The 17,178-nt window shown below is 38.3% G+C and overlaps 1 protein-coding gene across 3 annotated transcripts in view; it reads right to left on the bottom strand.

Moving 5' to 3' along the window:
- Positions 1–294: 294 nt before the first annotated feature.
- LOC128019652 (insulin-like growth factor 2 mRNA-binding protein 2) overlaps positions 295–17,178 on the bottom strand; it is a 55,619-nt gene continuing 38,735 nt past the window's right edge. For 2 of the 3 annotated variants that reach the window (XM_052605754.1, XM_052605756.1), the window contains exons 6-16: positions 15,445–15,732; positions 14,143–14,277; positions 13,942–14,064; positions 10,289–10,424; positions 9,185–9,319; positions 6,900–6,968; positions 5,804–5,923; positions 4,548–4,622; positions 4,171–4,302; positions 3,040–3,153; positions 295–2,786 (exon numbers count right to left, since the gene is read on the bottom strand). In XM_052605754.1, coding sequence (XP_052461714.1) covers positions 2,691–2,786; positions 3,040–3,153; positions 4,171–4,302; positions 4,548–4,622; positions 5,804–5,923; positions 6,900–6,968; positions 9,185–9,319; positions 10,289–10,424; positions 13,942–14,064; positions 14,143–14,277; positions 15,445–15,732 — 1,423 coding nt within the window. In that variant the 3' untranslated portion in view covers positions 295–2,690. The remainder of the gene's footprint in view (positions 2,787–3,039; positions 3,154–4,170; positions 4,303–4,547; positions 4,623–5,803; positions 5,924–6,899; positions 6,969–9,184; positions 9,320–10,288; positions 10,425–13,941; positions 14,065–14,142; positions 14,278–15,444; positions 15,733–17,178) is intronic. The other variant, XM_052605755.1, reaches the window with a different exon arrangement.

The following is a 17,178-nucleotide window of genomic DNA, read 5'->3' as shown; positions in this document are numbered from 1 at the left end:
CTGTAATTCCTGAATTTAGACTTAAATGTGAAGAGAAAGCTGGCTTACGGTTCAGACCACGAAGCTGCTCCTGGAGAATGCGTTGAATTAAGCCATTATACTTGATATTCATCGTCTTAATAACCATTTGTCAGTACACAGTATCCACATTCAGAACCCCTTTTGGGCAAGTAAATAAATTGTATAAATCATGAGGTTGTGATCAGTGAAGTAACGCAGAAAATTTGCATACAGTTTTGAAAGCTTTAAGATCCATTCGTTTTTGTCAGATGGACCTGAAGACTTCAGACTAGATATTTTTCTTGATCTCTTTTATTATTAATAAAAGGAAAATGTTCAAAACTTTCAGTTTACAAGGCATACAAAATGTGAGGAGAAAAAACAGGGAAATTTAAGATTGGACTGAGGTACCCTGACGCATGAGGTAGATCACATTACTGACATGCGCACCGATCACATTCGGATCAAAGTGTTGCGGTGATTCATTACTGTTCTTACCATTAGTCTACAACCAATATTCATAGTCTACTTCCAAGAAAACAAACACTTCCCTTCAGAATAACATGGCAGTGTTCCACCAAAAAAGACTTGTTTTTTTCTGTTTGTTTCTTATTAATAGCTCTCGTCACAAAATAGGAAAAAAATAGATTCATAAATATTTCTCTCTCTTTATATATATCTATATACACACATGCATACACACTAATGGAAGCTGTGCGTATTGGCATAAGCCTTGTGTCTGGAAGATGAAGCTTAGCTCTCATTGGGCGAAGGAGCTGTCAGTGATGACGTAGACCGGTGACGTTTAAGGCCACAAACTTCCATGGTCAAAAAAGAAGAAAATAAAGCACAAAGGGATATCCATGCCTGCACATCATGTTGGAACAGTTGATCCATTTCCCAAAACAACCAGAATATCAGTAAATAAAAAAATACCCAATCTCGCCGACCAACCAGCCTTACCAAACATGACAGGGTGGTTCTCTTTCTAAAAGGCTGCTTATTGTACATTCACAGCTGTCATGCCATTTAGAAAGCTCCCTGACAAAGAGATTTAAAGCCAAACGCGGTCGTGTGTACCACAGGTCATAAGATGCCTCCTAATCCCACATCAACCTGACCCTCCAATCACATTTTCAGTCTCCCAACTTTTCGTTTTCTTTCAGCATAGATTAAGGCAGAATTCTTGGTGCACATTCGATTTTGCTTCTGCCCAAGCCAGTAAAGGTGCGCTGTCTTTCAGACGCTGGTGCTTGCTTTATATTCTTTTCATATCCCCTAAAGCAAACAAGGGGTAATGACTCCTAATCCACATCTACCACATCCCTACTCCGTCTCTTAAAGACTGCCGCCACAAGAATTCGGTGGCATTGAAACGACTAAATGCAGAGGCTGCAAAAACACTGGCATAAAAATAAAAAGGGAGTGTAAGAGCTGGACAGAAATAACAACAAACTACATATGATAAAAGCAAAAAAATTTGATATGCACAGAAAGAAATGTTTCAACGGCATCCGTTGGCACGCACAGGCTAAGTAACAAGGTTGAGTTGTGGAGCTGGATGATGTGTCCCGAAATGCAAACAGGCTAAGATATGTGTAAACGTTCTGTCATTTACATTTCCCAAATTGCTAGTCCCATCATCAAAGAGATCCAAAAAAAAAAACATCATTTCAACTACATGCCCAATGGCTTGTGCAAAACAAGAAGAATGGTGCTTCCGCTTCAGACATAACAGTATATTTGTTCTAGTGTACTGGTGAGAATACTTGTGATTGTTGAAATCGCAATCTGGGCATCACTTAAAATAAAAAAATCTCGGTCGCCAGCTGCTAGTGCACACCCACACTTTACCTACCCGAGAAAACAGCAACACAACTCAGTCAAAATGCATCAGTGTACACGTGTTAATGGAGCTTCTCATCTGTGTAAAAGGGTTAGTTCACCCGAGAACAAAAATTCGTCCATCTTCTACTCAGCATCCTAGGTGTTTGTGACTTTCTTCTTTCAGAATAATTCTGTCAGAAGTCTTCCTGTTCCCAACCGTCAGCAAGTGAGAAAAAAAGTGTTTGAAATCTGGATATTTATCTTACAAAAATGCATGGATTCGCTAAAGGGGGCCTTTATTCACCCCCCGGAGCCGGCCTTGTGAGGGATGTTTTATTACAGATGCACGCACTTTATTTCACGTCTTCTGAACTGTTGACAACAAACACCAGCTTACCCCCACTGATAGGCTTGGAAGAGCAAGGACAATTTTTAATATAACTTTGATTGGATTATTCTGAAAGAGGAAAGTCACATACACCTAGGATGCTTCGAGGGTGAACTAACACTTTAACCCTAGATTAAGCCTAAATTAAGAAGTTTATAAAGAAATTGTTACATGGGGCAACCCTGATGTTTCCCGTCCTGATAACAGATGCCCTTCTCATACTAAGGGTGTGTTTGAACAATACAAGGAACGCTTGTCTTCCTTGCGCTTCATCCCCCCCCCCTCCCTCCCCAAGCTGGCAGTGCACTCAGAGCCCTTCTGCCTGTGGCTCCTTCATCTCCCCCAGAAAGAAGTTCTTTGGTTTTGATCCCACGGCTGCTGGTCTGCCCGGCCGGTCCCCTTCATCCGGTCTGGTCTGAGTCCAGTTGGGAGGGCTACATTCACTGGCAGGTGCCCGCTGGGGCTGCCCTGATGGTCACTTGGAACTGTGTGTCACGGGGGCGCTTTGCTGGTGCTTCTGCTCCTGTTGTTTCACCTGCTGGATGATCTCCCTGATTTTCCTCTGTGCAGTCTGTGGGACCAGAGGAGAGTATGTTTATAATGGTAAATGTTCACTTTGGGTTTCTTTTCAGTAAGAGTGGTGGCTGAATGAAGGTGACACTATAAGCCATTGTAAGATTTTATGTTTTGTCACTGCCATGTGTCTTTGACTGATAAGAGGTGATTTTACTTTTTGCATTTAGCCTTTATATGGTCAAGAAGCAACATTAAAAAAAAATAAAAATAAAATTCACATTTGTAGTGATGAGTGGTGTATAATTCACCTGGCTGGCAAAGAAATGCCCACTAATTTTGACAAAGACCTCGTCGTTCTCATCTGGGGTTTGGTCCCGTGGCACTATGACCTCTGCACTGGTTAGGTTCTGCAGCTCATTAACCTGAAACAGGTTTAGAAAAACAGGCTGATGACGCCACTTCCTAACAGTACACCTAATAAAAATGTCAATTGGGTCAAAATGTGCAAACACCGTGGTTCAATCAGACTCGTACAAAAACAAGTAGCACATGTCCATTTGCTCATTTGTACACGACCTACGTCAAGACCAAGCTGCTATGATGCCCTTATGCAACAACACCAACCTCTGTCTACTCTAAAAATGATGCCCCTTTGGTCTGAGTCACTGTGAATAGAGCCAAATATTTCCTAGAAACAAAATGTACCGTTCATGAAACATATAATAATCATGACTAGAACAGGTCACGTTGATTTGGATCAGCCTGTCCTCTGCAAAGCCTTAGACTAAAAACTTTTGCCATAATAAAGGTTTTCCCCTTTAAAAAAAAATAATAATAAAAAAAAAAAACTTTCACCGGCATTTCAGTGCTTTTAGTGAATTTGTCTGGTACATACAAAATGATAATCAAAGACAATAACAACATTTCAATAATTTGCTCTGGTGGCATGTATTAGCTCTCTCAGTCAGGAACTTTTCACACCACATTAACTTTGATTAATCAACAATGTTCCCATTCTTTAACAATGAACATTTAATTGTTTTTTGTAAAGCTATTTTAAATGTTTTATGGATTCTGATAAAAACTGTTAACTTTTGCAAACCCATTTTTGACTTAACCATTTATAATCGTGCATAGGATAAAACAACACTGTGAAGTAGGGCTGTGTGATATGGACAAAAAAACCCTATCGCGATTTCTTTGATCAATTTTGCGATTATGACACACACAGACATGCGTTAGTCATAAAATGCATCCAGTATGAAATTGAAACATATTTCCAAAAGAAAACCAATTAGAAATTACGCATGCTCAAATCGTGATTTGATGATGATTTGGATTAACCGCACAGCCCTACTATGAAGCAGTCCTACCGTGTTGGAACATCACTGAATGTTTCTGATCGTACTTACTACTTCTGTGTTTCACCATATTCTCACCGTTTTGCCGCCTTTCCCGATGACCCTCCCCGCTGCTGAAGAGGGCATCTTTATATGTGTCTCCAGCTTCACTTCCTCTTTTGCCGAAAAGAAATTCTCTTCTTTCAGTTTACCAAATATCCTGCCCTGGGCCTGAAACACAGAAGCAAAGTCAATGTCCATTGTTCAGGGGTATTATAGGGTACAACAGAACTAAAGGCCATACAGAGTCAATTCAAATATTTTTTTATTGTCATATTCTAATTAATCCTGGGATTTTAATGTCTATGGTATAACTGAGCCATAGTCATCTGCTTCCTCCCTGTTATTTTGTGTCCCTGATTTACCATCCTCTCAATTCGGTTTTTATTTTTCACATTCAGAGAGTTTACCTTTACCTTAAACTGAGCTTCTGGTGGGCCAGTGATGATGACCATCCTCTGAGTGACGTCAGGACTCTCTGCAGGTGCGATCTGAACATAGAGAACACCACATTAATGTACATGCACGTTGATTTTACATATCAAGATCATACTATTTACATACCACAACACAACATTATTTTATGACATAATCAACAACATGCCACAAATGCTGTTGACGGAAAAATATTTGCTTTAAAGAACATTTTATTTCTATTGCTATATCTGAAGTGTGAACCATTCATAGAGCTCATTCTCCGAAAAGTCTCATCACATAGCCACCAGAGGTCTCTGTTTCCAATTACTTCCAATGGCAGTCTCTGATCAATAGGGGTTAAACTGTTTACGTTCTCAATGTTTCTTTTGTATTTTGATTTTGTGGCCATGAATTCAGTTAAATCACTAATGCGATAAAATATCAGATGTCATTAAACCATATGCTGCATTAAAATACACCACACTGTAAAATCAGCTTTTATTGAAATATGTAGAACACATAAAACATCAATATGTTACTCTCTAAGTCTACATTACTTCATCTATATTAAGAATTACTTTAAAAAGACTCCTGAAAATTGTAAAAATCACATTTACACAACAAAAGTTTGGGTAATTTCTTTTGAAAGAAATTCAGTTTATTCAGATGCATTAAACTGATCAAAAGCAATAATAAAGACGTTATAAAATGTTACAAAAAATTTCTGTGAAATGCTGTTCTCATTAACGTTCTATTCATCAGAGAATTGTACAAAAATTAAAGGCTGGACTGGAGTAATTGCTGCAGAAAATTAAACTCATTCAAATTTAAATCACATAATTTTTTTTATTGTTTTTTTTTTAATAATTTTTCACAATAATGCAGTTTTACTGTATTTTTGACAAAATAAATGCATTCTTGCATATTTTCAAAGATGCCATTAGATATGAAATGAACTGAGGTACAAACACATTCTGAACTATTGGCGGTGAGCTCTCACCCCTTCGGATTACCCAGCAACCCACAGGACTGGCTGAATCAACAGAAAGAAGGTTACAGATGATTGGCTCACCCATACTGAGGCACTAGGCCAAATCTGAGCATGATATGGTTAGATTCAAATCAAGGATCTTAGCAATAGGGCAAACAAAATTAGATGGATTATTGTGCTTGACGTAACAAAAACACAAAAGGAACCTTCATTTTACATATTTGACATGACAGCAGTAGCATTCCAGTGGGCAGAAACTCCTACCTTAATAGACGCTCCTGCGAACTGTGCCAGTTGTTTAATATGTTGGCCCTTCTTGCCAATAATAGCACCAACAGCCTGAGTTGGAATAAAGAGGTAGACCACCTCCTGTTCAGGAGCCTGCTGTGGAGAGTGCAGAAAAAACATGCTAAATATTACGGCTTCTTATTCAGTGTGATTCTACAAATCAGGGTTCGTCAAAGGCCTTCTAAAATCCATCTGAGCATGTCAGTTACTGTAGATTCATCCTCTTTAAAAGTGGTTTCGTCGCTCTGTCTGTTTACTCGTCTAGTTTCCCCAAACCACCTACAATCACACTGAGATACTGCTCACTTCAGCGCAGGCTGGAGGTCAAGCCCTGAAAGTTCACACAGGTTTGTACGGAGGCTAAAACAATTCATTCAACAGTCAAACTGATGATGAGGATGCAAACCTCTTATCTGTTTCTAGAGGACCTGAGCTGCCTGGCACTGAAGTGTGGACCATAGGAAACCAATGACTCATTGTTCAGACTCTCTGCATGAGCAACAGTGAAAGACTGAAGATGCCAGAGAGCTTTTTCATTTAGGAATTTACAGCATTTCAAGTCAACACCATTAGCTTGAGGTGTTCAGCACTGCCTGACAGAAACAGAGGTTGATATTTGTTGAATAACTAAGTTATTTATTAAAATGACATCCGATTTGCTCATTAAGAAAAGTTGTCACTCCATCTTTTTTTAATTTAATCTATCTATCTATCTATCTATCTATCTATCTATCTATCTATCTATCTATCTATCTATCTATCTATCTATCTATCTATCTATCTATCTATCTATTTATTTATTTATTATGTATTTTGGGGTGAATTTTGAGTATATATTGTGTAAAATAGTTTTTTTTTTTTTTTGGACATCATATTTGCCATAATTAAACTGTGCTGCAAATGCAATAAAATATATTAGCATTATATCGGCGATTATGCTCTCTAGATATCAATATATGATATAAAATATGACATCACATAAAATTGGTTGGCTGGAACACTGTATACACCAATCATCATCCACAACCAGAACAATTAATTTTATTGGTCAGTTCCAGTTAAGAGTACTCACTGTGTGCTGGTGAGAGATGGCACTAGCAGGCGGGACACTGTACAGTCCACCCAGCTGTGATGAGTGACCCTGGAACAAATGTGATGGATCAATTTACAAACATTTTACATCGCAAGAACATGTCTTATGTTGTTTCCACACTCATTTGGAAATTCAATGTAAAAATGTATTAATGATTACAAATCTTTATGTAAGGTGCGATTAATTTTGAATTATTACAGAAACCTGACTATGAAATTATTATTTATAATTTTTTTCATTTATTTTTCTTAATAGCTCATTAGCCGTGCTTTAAAATTACACTTCCACATTTAACAAACTTTTTACAATTATTTTTTATTCTTTTTAATTTATTGTAAGTGTTATAGGTGTTGTGTGACCATAACTGTTTTTCTTATTTAAAAACGGAAGAAAAAACTACATTAAAAAATAAGAGTAAAAAAAAAAACCCTGCAATCTATTTAGCTACTGTTCTTTAGTAACTCAATCCGGTTACTAACGTAACCCGAGTTCCTTTTAAGAAACTCCTTTACTCTAATACCGAAGTCTAATTTGTTCACGTTCTTGGAACCGCACAAACCAATGGCACTTCAAACTACACAGTCATTGATTTGCATGCAGCCTTGTAGCACGGCAGCCTACGCAACACTCGTTCCCTTATCTCAGGGAACCAAGGATACGTTAGTAACAAGAGCATTGCCTTTCAAACGGTCGCTCCGTAGCATCGCTGAAGCTTACGGGGAGCGCATCCAATAGTGCCATACTATAAGCAAATGCAGAACGAAGCCGCTCTCGAGCCCAGCCCTGGATCACCCATACTGAGGCTTCCTATAAGCAGGTCACCCACTTGCTTGACTGATGCTAAAGCCAGAAGGAGGGCGGTCTTAAGTGAGTTCACTCCAGCCCCGTGTTTGAGGCAGGGGGCGTTTACTCAGAAATTTGCTCTAAAAATTAGATGGATGGTCACAGAGGAAGGTTTCTGGCTTCTTCCACTGCCAGGGGATCCTCACGGCAGCGAGCAGCAGGCTGAGCTTCTTTCTTTTTCCTCTTTTGCTTCTCATTCGCAGACTCAGCAAGGAGATGATCTTCGTCATTGAAGGAGAAAAAGTCTGATGAAATGGCAGTCAGAGCCAACATATATAGTGGTCAGCTCCTCCCCTTTGGGTGGGCTGAAGCACCATTGGTTCATGCAGTTACATGAACGTGAAAAAAATCAGGCTTCACTATCAGAGACGCCACAGGGTAGGGACTCTGACGTCATCAGAGACCTATCTGGGAACTATGTTTTCAAAGGGCATTTCCATGCTGTTCATATCCAAGGTTTAATAGAAAAGCTGGCAAACCAGCTGGCCATTTACTAGTATAAAAGTTTACTAGCTGGCGGGTAAGGATACTAACATGCTGGCAGCTCTTTGTAACAGTTTGTAAGTATAATGTGTTATAATGTAAGTTGATATGTTATTCAGAGTAAATGCCAAAGTCTCCAAAATCATGAAGAGAACTTAATTTACCACAAGGAAAGAACTGTAACAATAAAAACCTTTTGTTACAAATAACAATAACTGACTACTCACGTTTTACAGTACTACTGAAACCAGCTAACACTCATTCATTAATGAGTGCCATCTCATACACCCACACACACATTCTACCTTCATTAGTTCATCCGTGAGCCATAAGCTGTCCTGTCTGACTCATCACTAAATATGAAGGGGAATCCTGCAGCACTATAACCAACTGGAATGATTATACAACTCAATAATGAGTAAGTGTGTGCTAAGATGAGCACTCAGTGAGAAAGGGACAGTGTATGTACAACGTGGCTAAATGTCAGGAGATTGCACCATTTAGATTTAAACTGAGAATTTAGATGATCAAACTGAGGCAGAGAACAGAACAGAATGTGGTTCTTCAAATTTAAGGATGTAAATGGGGTGAAATTTAAAGAAATCCTTTCATATATTTTTTTTCAAATACATGTAAAGTTTCAGTATGAATATGCATTGAAAATGTTATTAAACACAACATATTGAGTATTTCCACAAATTCGTGGTATTAACAATAATTGTTTAAAATGCTTATACTTACAGAAATGTGTACACTAATCTGTTACTCATAATATAATATACAATTAATTACATTTCAAAAATGTAAAAAAACATTTGTTTAAATATAAATAATTAATTATACACAACACATAGGCTATTATTAATAATAATGGTTTAAAATGCAATTTATATAATTCATAGATTAAAATTTATATAAACACACACACACGTACTCACAAGAAAAGGGTTGAAGCTAGCTGGGGGTACAGGTGGGATGCCTCTGGGCCCAGCAGCTGGTGGCAATACTGACAAACCAGTTGAAAAGATGCCCAGTGCACTTGGAATTAACCCAGGGATAAGGTTGGTTTGTTGCTGCAAGACATCATGGATTATGAATGATTACGCAGAGCATGACCTCAAGCTATCGTGTTTTTCTTGACACTATCATACAAGATTAAAAGATACTCAAAGAATTATCAGTTCAATTTATTTCTGAGCTGTATGAACCATGTGAATTGTTTGTAATAACATCTTGTAATATAGCTACTGTCACGCTAGATGGCTCCATCAACCCGGTGCATCGTTTTATGGGGCAAAAACACTTTTAGATATAAGTTTTTATGTTGTTTATTCTTGGCAGAGAAGATCATATGCCTGATTTCTCATGTTCTGTCTGATTCATCTGCTGCACCTCTTTCATTCAAAAGGGAATGAAGGTTACAAGGATCAACTAACAGACATTTACACATGAAACTGTCACAAAAACATTTGATCCAAGCATGAATAATTTACTCTACGCCTGACTGAGGACTGACTAATGCGCGAGTATAAATGAAACCACCTAAATTTGATCTGTGTAGTTGATAGAGGCTTCTTCCACAAAATAAATGACTCACTGAAGATGAAGGGAGACGCTGGATGCGCGGTGTAAACAAGAATGATGATGCTATTGTTGCAGTATTTGCTCTCAGTCTACGGCTTCATCTCCCTCAGACAAAGGCAGTGATGTCATGCCTGTTAACGGGGAATGGTGTACATGTGCGTGTGTGTCTGTGTGAACGGCTGTTGAGGATCCAGGGGACGGACTGACTCAAGGCTGTTCCATATAAACAGTCAATAACTAGATACAAGTAAACAGACAAGGCATCTAACTGCCTCGTCTTCTATAAGACGCTGACTCAAGGCTGACCACACTCGACACAGAATAAACAGTGTTTTATATAGAGCACATAAGCATTTCTTATGAGAGTCAAAAAAAAACAACATATTCATTATAACATAAAAACGGTGGCTTAAAAGTGGAAATCACATTTTCCTTTCGTCAAAACCGCAAAGACTTACGTTAATAGTAGCAATGTCATTCTCATAGGCTTCCCTCAGCTTTCTCATGATCTCCACTTCAGCACTACAACAGGCCTCGATGCTCCCCTTCACTATAATGGTTCTCTCTGGGTTATACATAGATAAGTCCTGTAAACTGTGGAGAGAATCAAGAAAGACAAAAAGCAGGTGAGAGTGAAATCACTGGTACATGTTTAAGAAACACATTACTTTTGTCAGATCAGGGCAGTGTTCCTATTCCTATTTTTTATTAAGTTCTTTATTAATTCTTATATTGTGGATATGATGTGACCAGAATGGATTTTTTATTATAACATCAGCATGAATGGCTCAATATCTTTTGCTATTATTGTTGTCATGTTATTGTGATCATATTAGTATTGATTAATATGAGGAAGTGTTTTAATGATTTCAATTGAAAGGTTCCATATATTCTCTATTATTATTATTTAAAGAGCCACACAGATGGGAAATCAAAAATTACCTGTATTACAGTGTATGATGTAGCTGTCCATCAGTGTAAACAATGTGCAAAGTAATTAAAGGGGGGGTGAAATGCTCGTTTTCACTCAATATCATGTTAATCTTGAGTACCTATAGAGTAGTAGTGCATCCTTCATAACTCCAAAAAGTATTTAGCTTTATTATATTCATAAGAGAAAGATAGTCTGTACCGATTTTTCCCGGAAAAACACGAGCGCCTGGAGGCGTGACGTGTGGGCGGAGCTAAAGAATCACGAGCGCCAGTTGCGTTGAGAGCGTTTAAAATCTGTGACAGCTGTGAAGGCTGAAACTGAACGAGAGCAGCAGCAGCAAGGACTCGCTCCGAGCGGGGCTCGAACCCGCGTCTCCGATGGGAGGGGACGCACTAACAAGGAGGCAGAGATATTTTAAGCAGTTTTACTCACCGCCTGCGGTTCCAACACAAGATCGTGTCCCTTTTTCGTTGGGATTGCATCATCCTTAAGAAATAAACGATACGCAAATCTGTCATCAAACTGGGCTTTGTTTGTAAAACAAGCATCTTCGAAATGCAGGGAACAAACAAAAACACTTGCACAACTCCGTTGATGCTCTGTAAAAATAAACTCCATCCACTGGTCCCTTAATGCTGTTTTTTCTTTGGTAATCTGTGCAGGGTTGTCTTGCCCTGGCAAACAAAAACACACTCATTTTGTGACATTTCGCGACGCTCTCGCTCTGATCAGTGATTGTCTGTGCACAGCCTCTCTCTGCTCTGCTAAACGGGAGCGCGCGCTCTTCCGGCAAACGTGCCCTCAGGACCCATATAAGGAAATTCCGCTCCATCTAACGTCACACAGAGCCATACTCGAAAAAAACTTTCCGAAACTTGTGACAAACCTGAAGGAGTATTTTTGGAACAGAAATACTCCTTCAAACGTACAACTTAATTTTTGAAACTTTGTCCATGTTTAGCATGGGAATCCAACTCTTTAACAGTGTAAAAAACTCAGTATGCATGAAATAGCATTTCACCCCCCCTTTAAGAAATAAACGATGTGCAAATCCGGCGTCAAACTGGACTTTGTTTGTAAAACAAGCATCTTCGAAATGCAGGGAACAAACAAAAACACTTGCACAACTCAGTTGATGCTCTGTAAAAATAAACTCCATCCACTAGTCCCTTAATGCTGTTTCTCTTTTGGTAATCTGTGCAGGGTTGTCTTGCCCTGGCAACCAAAAACTCACTCCTTTTGTGACATTTCGCGACGCTCTAGCTCTTATCAGTGAAGTCTGTTGTGCTCTCAGTGCTGTGCTATATGGGAGCGCGTGCTCTTCCGGCAAACGTGCCCTCAGGACCCATATAAGGAAATTCCGCTCCATCTAACGTCACACAGAGCCATACTCGAAAAAAACTTTCCGAAACTTGTGACAAACCGGAAGTAGTATTTTTGGAACAGAAATACTCCTTCAAACATACAACTTCATTTTTGAAACTTTGTCCATGTTTAGCATGGGAATCAAACTCTTTAACAGTGTAAAAAACTCAGTATGCATGAAATAGCATTTCACCCCCCCTTTAAACCAAAAAGTACACGATTTATAAAGTTATTGGCTTCTAAAGTAAGGAGTCGACTCTGAATCGCTGAAACGAGTCGTTATAGATTTCAAATCTTTTGCCCATCTCTATGTACGTCACTAGGAACAGTTTGCATAATAATCTCCGCCTACCGTGTTGGGAGAAACAAAACTCTGACCTGCCCCACCTCCCCCACACACAGACGCTCTGGTTGGTGTGAGAGCATCATGTCGAGGAGACAGTTTGTTTTATTTTCACTGCCAAAGAATGAAGATCAGAAGAACCAATGGCTAAAATTCATTTTTACCACAATACCAGAGCAGTGCAACAAATCCCTTTTGTTGTGTTCACAACATTTCACTGATGACTGCTTTTCTAATCTCAGTGAGTACAAGGCGGGATTTTCAAAGCGTTTGGCCATAAAAGAGGGTTCATTACCAACTTTATTTAGACCAACAAGCATCTCCGAATCACAACGCGAAGTATGATTATGAAGTTATGTGTTTGTTTTCTCCTGAGCGTCTTATCAGTATGTGTGCTGTCTGCAGCCTTTGACTGCGCTGCTGATCTTCATTTATAAACACGTCATTAAAATGAAGTGTAACAAGTGCTGCTAACAGATAAAGTGATAAAGTCTGTGATAAAGTAATCCATATGAAAACAACGCGATGTCCGTTTTTCATATCTAATGTGACCACGCCCCCCGCGCTGAACGCGCTATTCAGATTCAAACTGAAGCGTGCGGCTTGAATACACCCACACAGAAGAAAAAGCAGCGAGACTGTTCAAGTTTTTTATTTTACTGTTTGCTTCGCGATGAGAGGAATAAGACATAATTCACCCCAAAAAGATGCTAACGCATTGTTTACCATGAAGTTGTGTGCGGAACAACCAATCAAAACTATGTCAGTTGACCAATCAGAACGCAGTATGCTACCGAAAGGTGGGGTTTAAGGAAACTGAATCTTTTGAACAGCTTCGCGCGAACCGTTTAGGGATCTCTGAGAATTGAGGTAATTTTAAAATGATATTTTGACAAAATGACAATGTTTTTTTAACCTTGGATGGATTTAAACCTATTGTACATGACTTATGAACAGTGATAGGAAGCTTAGAATTTTCATCTTACTGGCTCTGTGATCATATTGGTTTTCACTAATCTTTATAAAGTTATATATAAGAATCTTAAATACTTACAGCATTGGTAAATCAGGCTGTTTTTAGAGGGACTGCTAAGCAATGACGTCAGCAGTCCTGGTTAGGGCTTAATTGGGTGACTCACTTCCCAAGCTATCTGTGTGCCCAGCACACACTTATTTCTGGGAAATATATAAAACCACCTGTACTCTGATCCTCTGAACCAGATCCCACCTACTTAGAAGCTCTTTACAAGATGTCACATGTTCAGGTCATGTTACGATCAATGTCTTAACTACAAAACACTGTATTTCCTATCAAAAGAGCTCTCCATGGTAATCCCAAGTAATCATGTATGCCACCATAGAGAAGTGTAGTGTAACAAAACATTACAGAAGTTCATATAATAGAGAAATAATTATGTGCTTTCCTTGTTTTCACCTGCTGAATGCCATTAAATGCAACAAACACTTACGAGGAGATGGTTATTTTGGTCTCTGTCTCCTCTTCAATCTTCTTCAGGTTCCTGCCCTCCTTCCCGATCAGTCTTCCAACCAGACTGTTGTGGGCCAGGATCTTCAGAGGAATATCCTCAGTTCTACAGAAGCAAGACCACAAGTTGGCAACTAGAGATGCAATTTAAGAACTCCCATGACTTCAGAAGATTCAGACTTACACCTTCGTGTCATCAGCCTCTTTCTGCATGATGTCCATGATCATGCGGCAGGCGGCCGAGCAGCCCTCAGGAGTGGAGTGGATGCTGATCGGCTTCTCCGCCGCTCCTGCGTTCTCTTTACGATGGATGTCCACCCTGTAAGGACGAGAACCTGATTAATCAGCAGAGAGCAATGCTTCATGAAGAGTTCTTACTGTCTTCAAGCAGGTTTTTAAAATCATGGTGAATTGACACTTACGGCCAAATTTGATTAATAAATGTAACATATTTCCAGGATAGTTAAAGTGCAATGTGTACTGATGATCTAATTGATATTGCTCTCTTTTTGTGTGTGCATTTAAATATATGTAAAATATGTATTTAAATTTCTATGTACACTACTGTTTTTGACTTAAGTCTTTTTAAAGATTTTTTTCAGCAAGGATGTTAAACTGATCAGGGACTGTAAAGGCATTCATAATGTTCATAAATGCTGTTCTTTTTAACTATTTATTAAAAAATCCTCAAAAAAAAAAATTATGGTTTCCACCAAAAAATATTAAGCAGCAAAACTGATTTCAAAATTGATAATAAAAAAAAAAAAACTGAGCAAAATGTCTTGAGCAATATATATATATATATTAGAATGATTTCTGTAGGATCTTGTGAAATTCCGGCGTAATGATGCTGAACATTCATCTTTACCATCACAAGAATAATTTTTAGATTTGAAAATATATTCAAATATATTTAAATACTAAAGTTGATATTGTTTTAATAATATTTCACAAAATTACTGTTGTTACTGTATTTTTTATTAAATATACACAGCCTTGGTGAGCAAGAGGCTTCTTTAAAAAATACAAATAAAATCAGTAAACCATTAAAATAATAAACTAACAATTCAGTAGTATATTTTTATGGCACTTATTAACATTTGTTAATGTTAATTAATAAAAAAAAATTAATTTAAGTTCACAGTGTATTAACTAATGTAACTAACAACTTTTGATCTTATAAATGTATTATATAAAAGTTTAGGTAAACAATACATCTGCATTTATTAATCTTAGTTAATGTTAATTGTTAGTTCACATTAAATAAAGTGGTTGAAAATGTATTGTAAAGTGTTTCCAAAATATTGTACTGACTCCAAACACTTGAATGGTAGTGTAGATCACATTTGTAATTAATGAATGTATTATGTAAATGATAAAAATAACTGCATGCATATTAATTCCAGTGCACTGAAAGAATCCCTCAGAATCTCATCAAGCACAGATGTCTGTTGAATACACGTAAGGATCTCACTCTCTCACTCACTTAGACTGTGTCTGTTTGGTGATGTTTTTGATTGTGAGCCCCTCCTTGCCAATGATAGCTCCCACGAACTGCGTGGGCACCAGCATGCGCAGGGGAAAGTCTGGCTGTTTCTGCCGGGGCCCCAGGGAGCCTCCAGAGGTCCCGGGCTGCGAGTCCTGTTCCCGTGAAGTCCTTCCACTGCGACGATTCCGGGTCGCAGGTGGAGGTGAAGCAGCATCCATATCCAAAATATAAGACACTTTAAAAGAGTAATCCTCAAACGTCTGTCCTGTTAACTTCTCTACAGCTCTGAAGACACAGAGGGGGACAATTATCAGTGGAATATGATGACAGTGTACAGATGGTGAGTTTGTACTGCTAATTTGTAAATAGTGTTCCTGTGGCTCAATTGGTAAAGCCTTGCATTAGCAGCGCAAGTTTGTGGGTTCGATTCCCAGGGAACACATGTTAGGTAAAAACTGTTAGCCTGAATACACTGTAAGTCGCTTAAAAGGATAAAAGCGTCTACTAAATGCATACTTTAATTTACATTTAAAATGTTTAGTTATAGTATACAATTTTATGCCAGTGTTATATAAATATTATTTATTTACTATTTTAGTATTTAGAATCAGTGGTGGCTCCTGCCAATTCTCTGAGAGGGGGGGGGGGGGGGGCAAATGTTTGCTCGATTAATGAGGATAGGCCACCCATTCAATTGATAAATTAACGGCTAGTTAAAAAAATCTCTTGCTCTCCTTATGTTTCTATATGCATTTTAACACAATTCAACAGCAAATGAAGACTGATGCCAGGATGTGGTTTTTCCAAAAAAACTTTTTACTGCGATTTCAGTTTAATAAGAAATAATTGAAGTCACATAAATCACTGTTTATACAACTGACTTATATTACACTGCTCATTTATATCACATTTCTTACTTAAATTACACTGCTTACTTAAATTGCTCACTTATATTACACTGCTCCTAACTATCCACATGAATTTTTGCGTTTTCGTGTTTTTTCACCTTCTCCAAGAGATGATGCATTTCGGTGACACCTGTAGTTGTCCATGTGATGTCCGTCATGCTCTCGCATTTTTTTCTCCGCTCATACCACGTCCTCGAAAATCCTCATTTATAAGACTTCCCGCCTTTTGTAGATACTTGTTTGATGTTTAAATTTGGTCTTGGTTGTCCTAATTCTTTAATTGCCAATTTATCCTTATTGCTACAAAGAATGAGTGGTATTTCTCTCAATGACACGATAGAATCTGCGCTGAGGTAACGTTCGCCGTGATGTCGATCAAGTTCAGCTGACAAAGGCATAGCTGTCCCCGTCTCAGTTTTTTTTTTTTTTTTCACATAGATATTAAAGGAGTTTTTAAAAAAAAAATTCTTGTTAAAATTCCAAATAGTTTTAAATATTATTGATGTCACTGTTTCCACCAGTTAAAGTAACGCACAATGACGAAAGCACGTTAGTGGGAGCCCTCTTTGAATGGAAGTCTATGAGAGCACTCGGGGCGATTTTCAATCTGACAGAAATCGCCCAAAAAGGGGCGGTACTGCACAAAATGTGACTCAATGCTGATTGGACTATTTAGAGGCAGCACAAACAGTCTAGAATAGTGAAAGCTAGTGTAATACAGTGGTTGAATGTAAAAAAAAAAAAATAATCAAATCCCTCCCTTTCCTTTGGTGGTGCGTCACCCAATCGCCCTAATGGAGAAACCGCCACTGTTTAGAATATT

This window comes from Carassius gibelio, chromosome A9, assembly GCF_023724105.1.
Source record: "Carassius gibelio isolate Cgi1373 ecotype wild population from Czech Republic chromosome A9, carGib1.2-hapl.c, whole genome shotgun sequence".
NCBI lineage: Eukaryota > Metazoa > Chordata > Actinopteri > Cypriniformes > Cyprinidae > Carassius > Carassius gibelio.
This window is presented reverse-complemented; position numbering and strand designations above follow the sequence as displayed.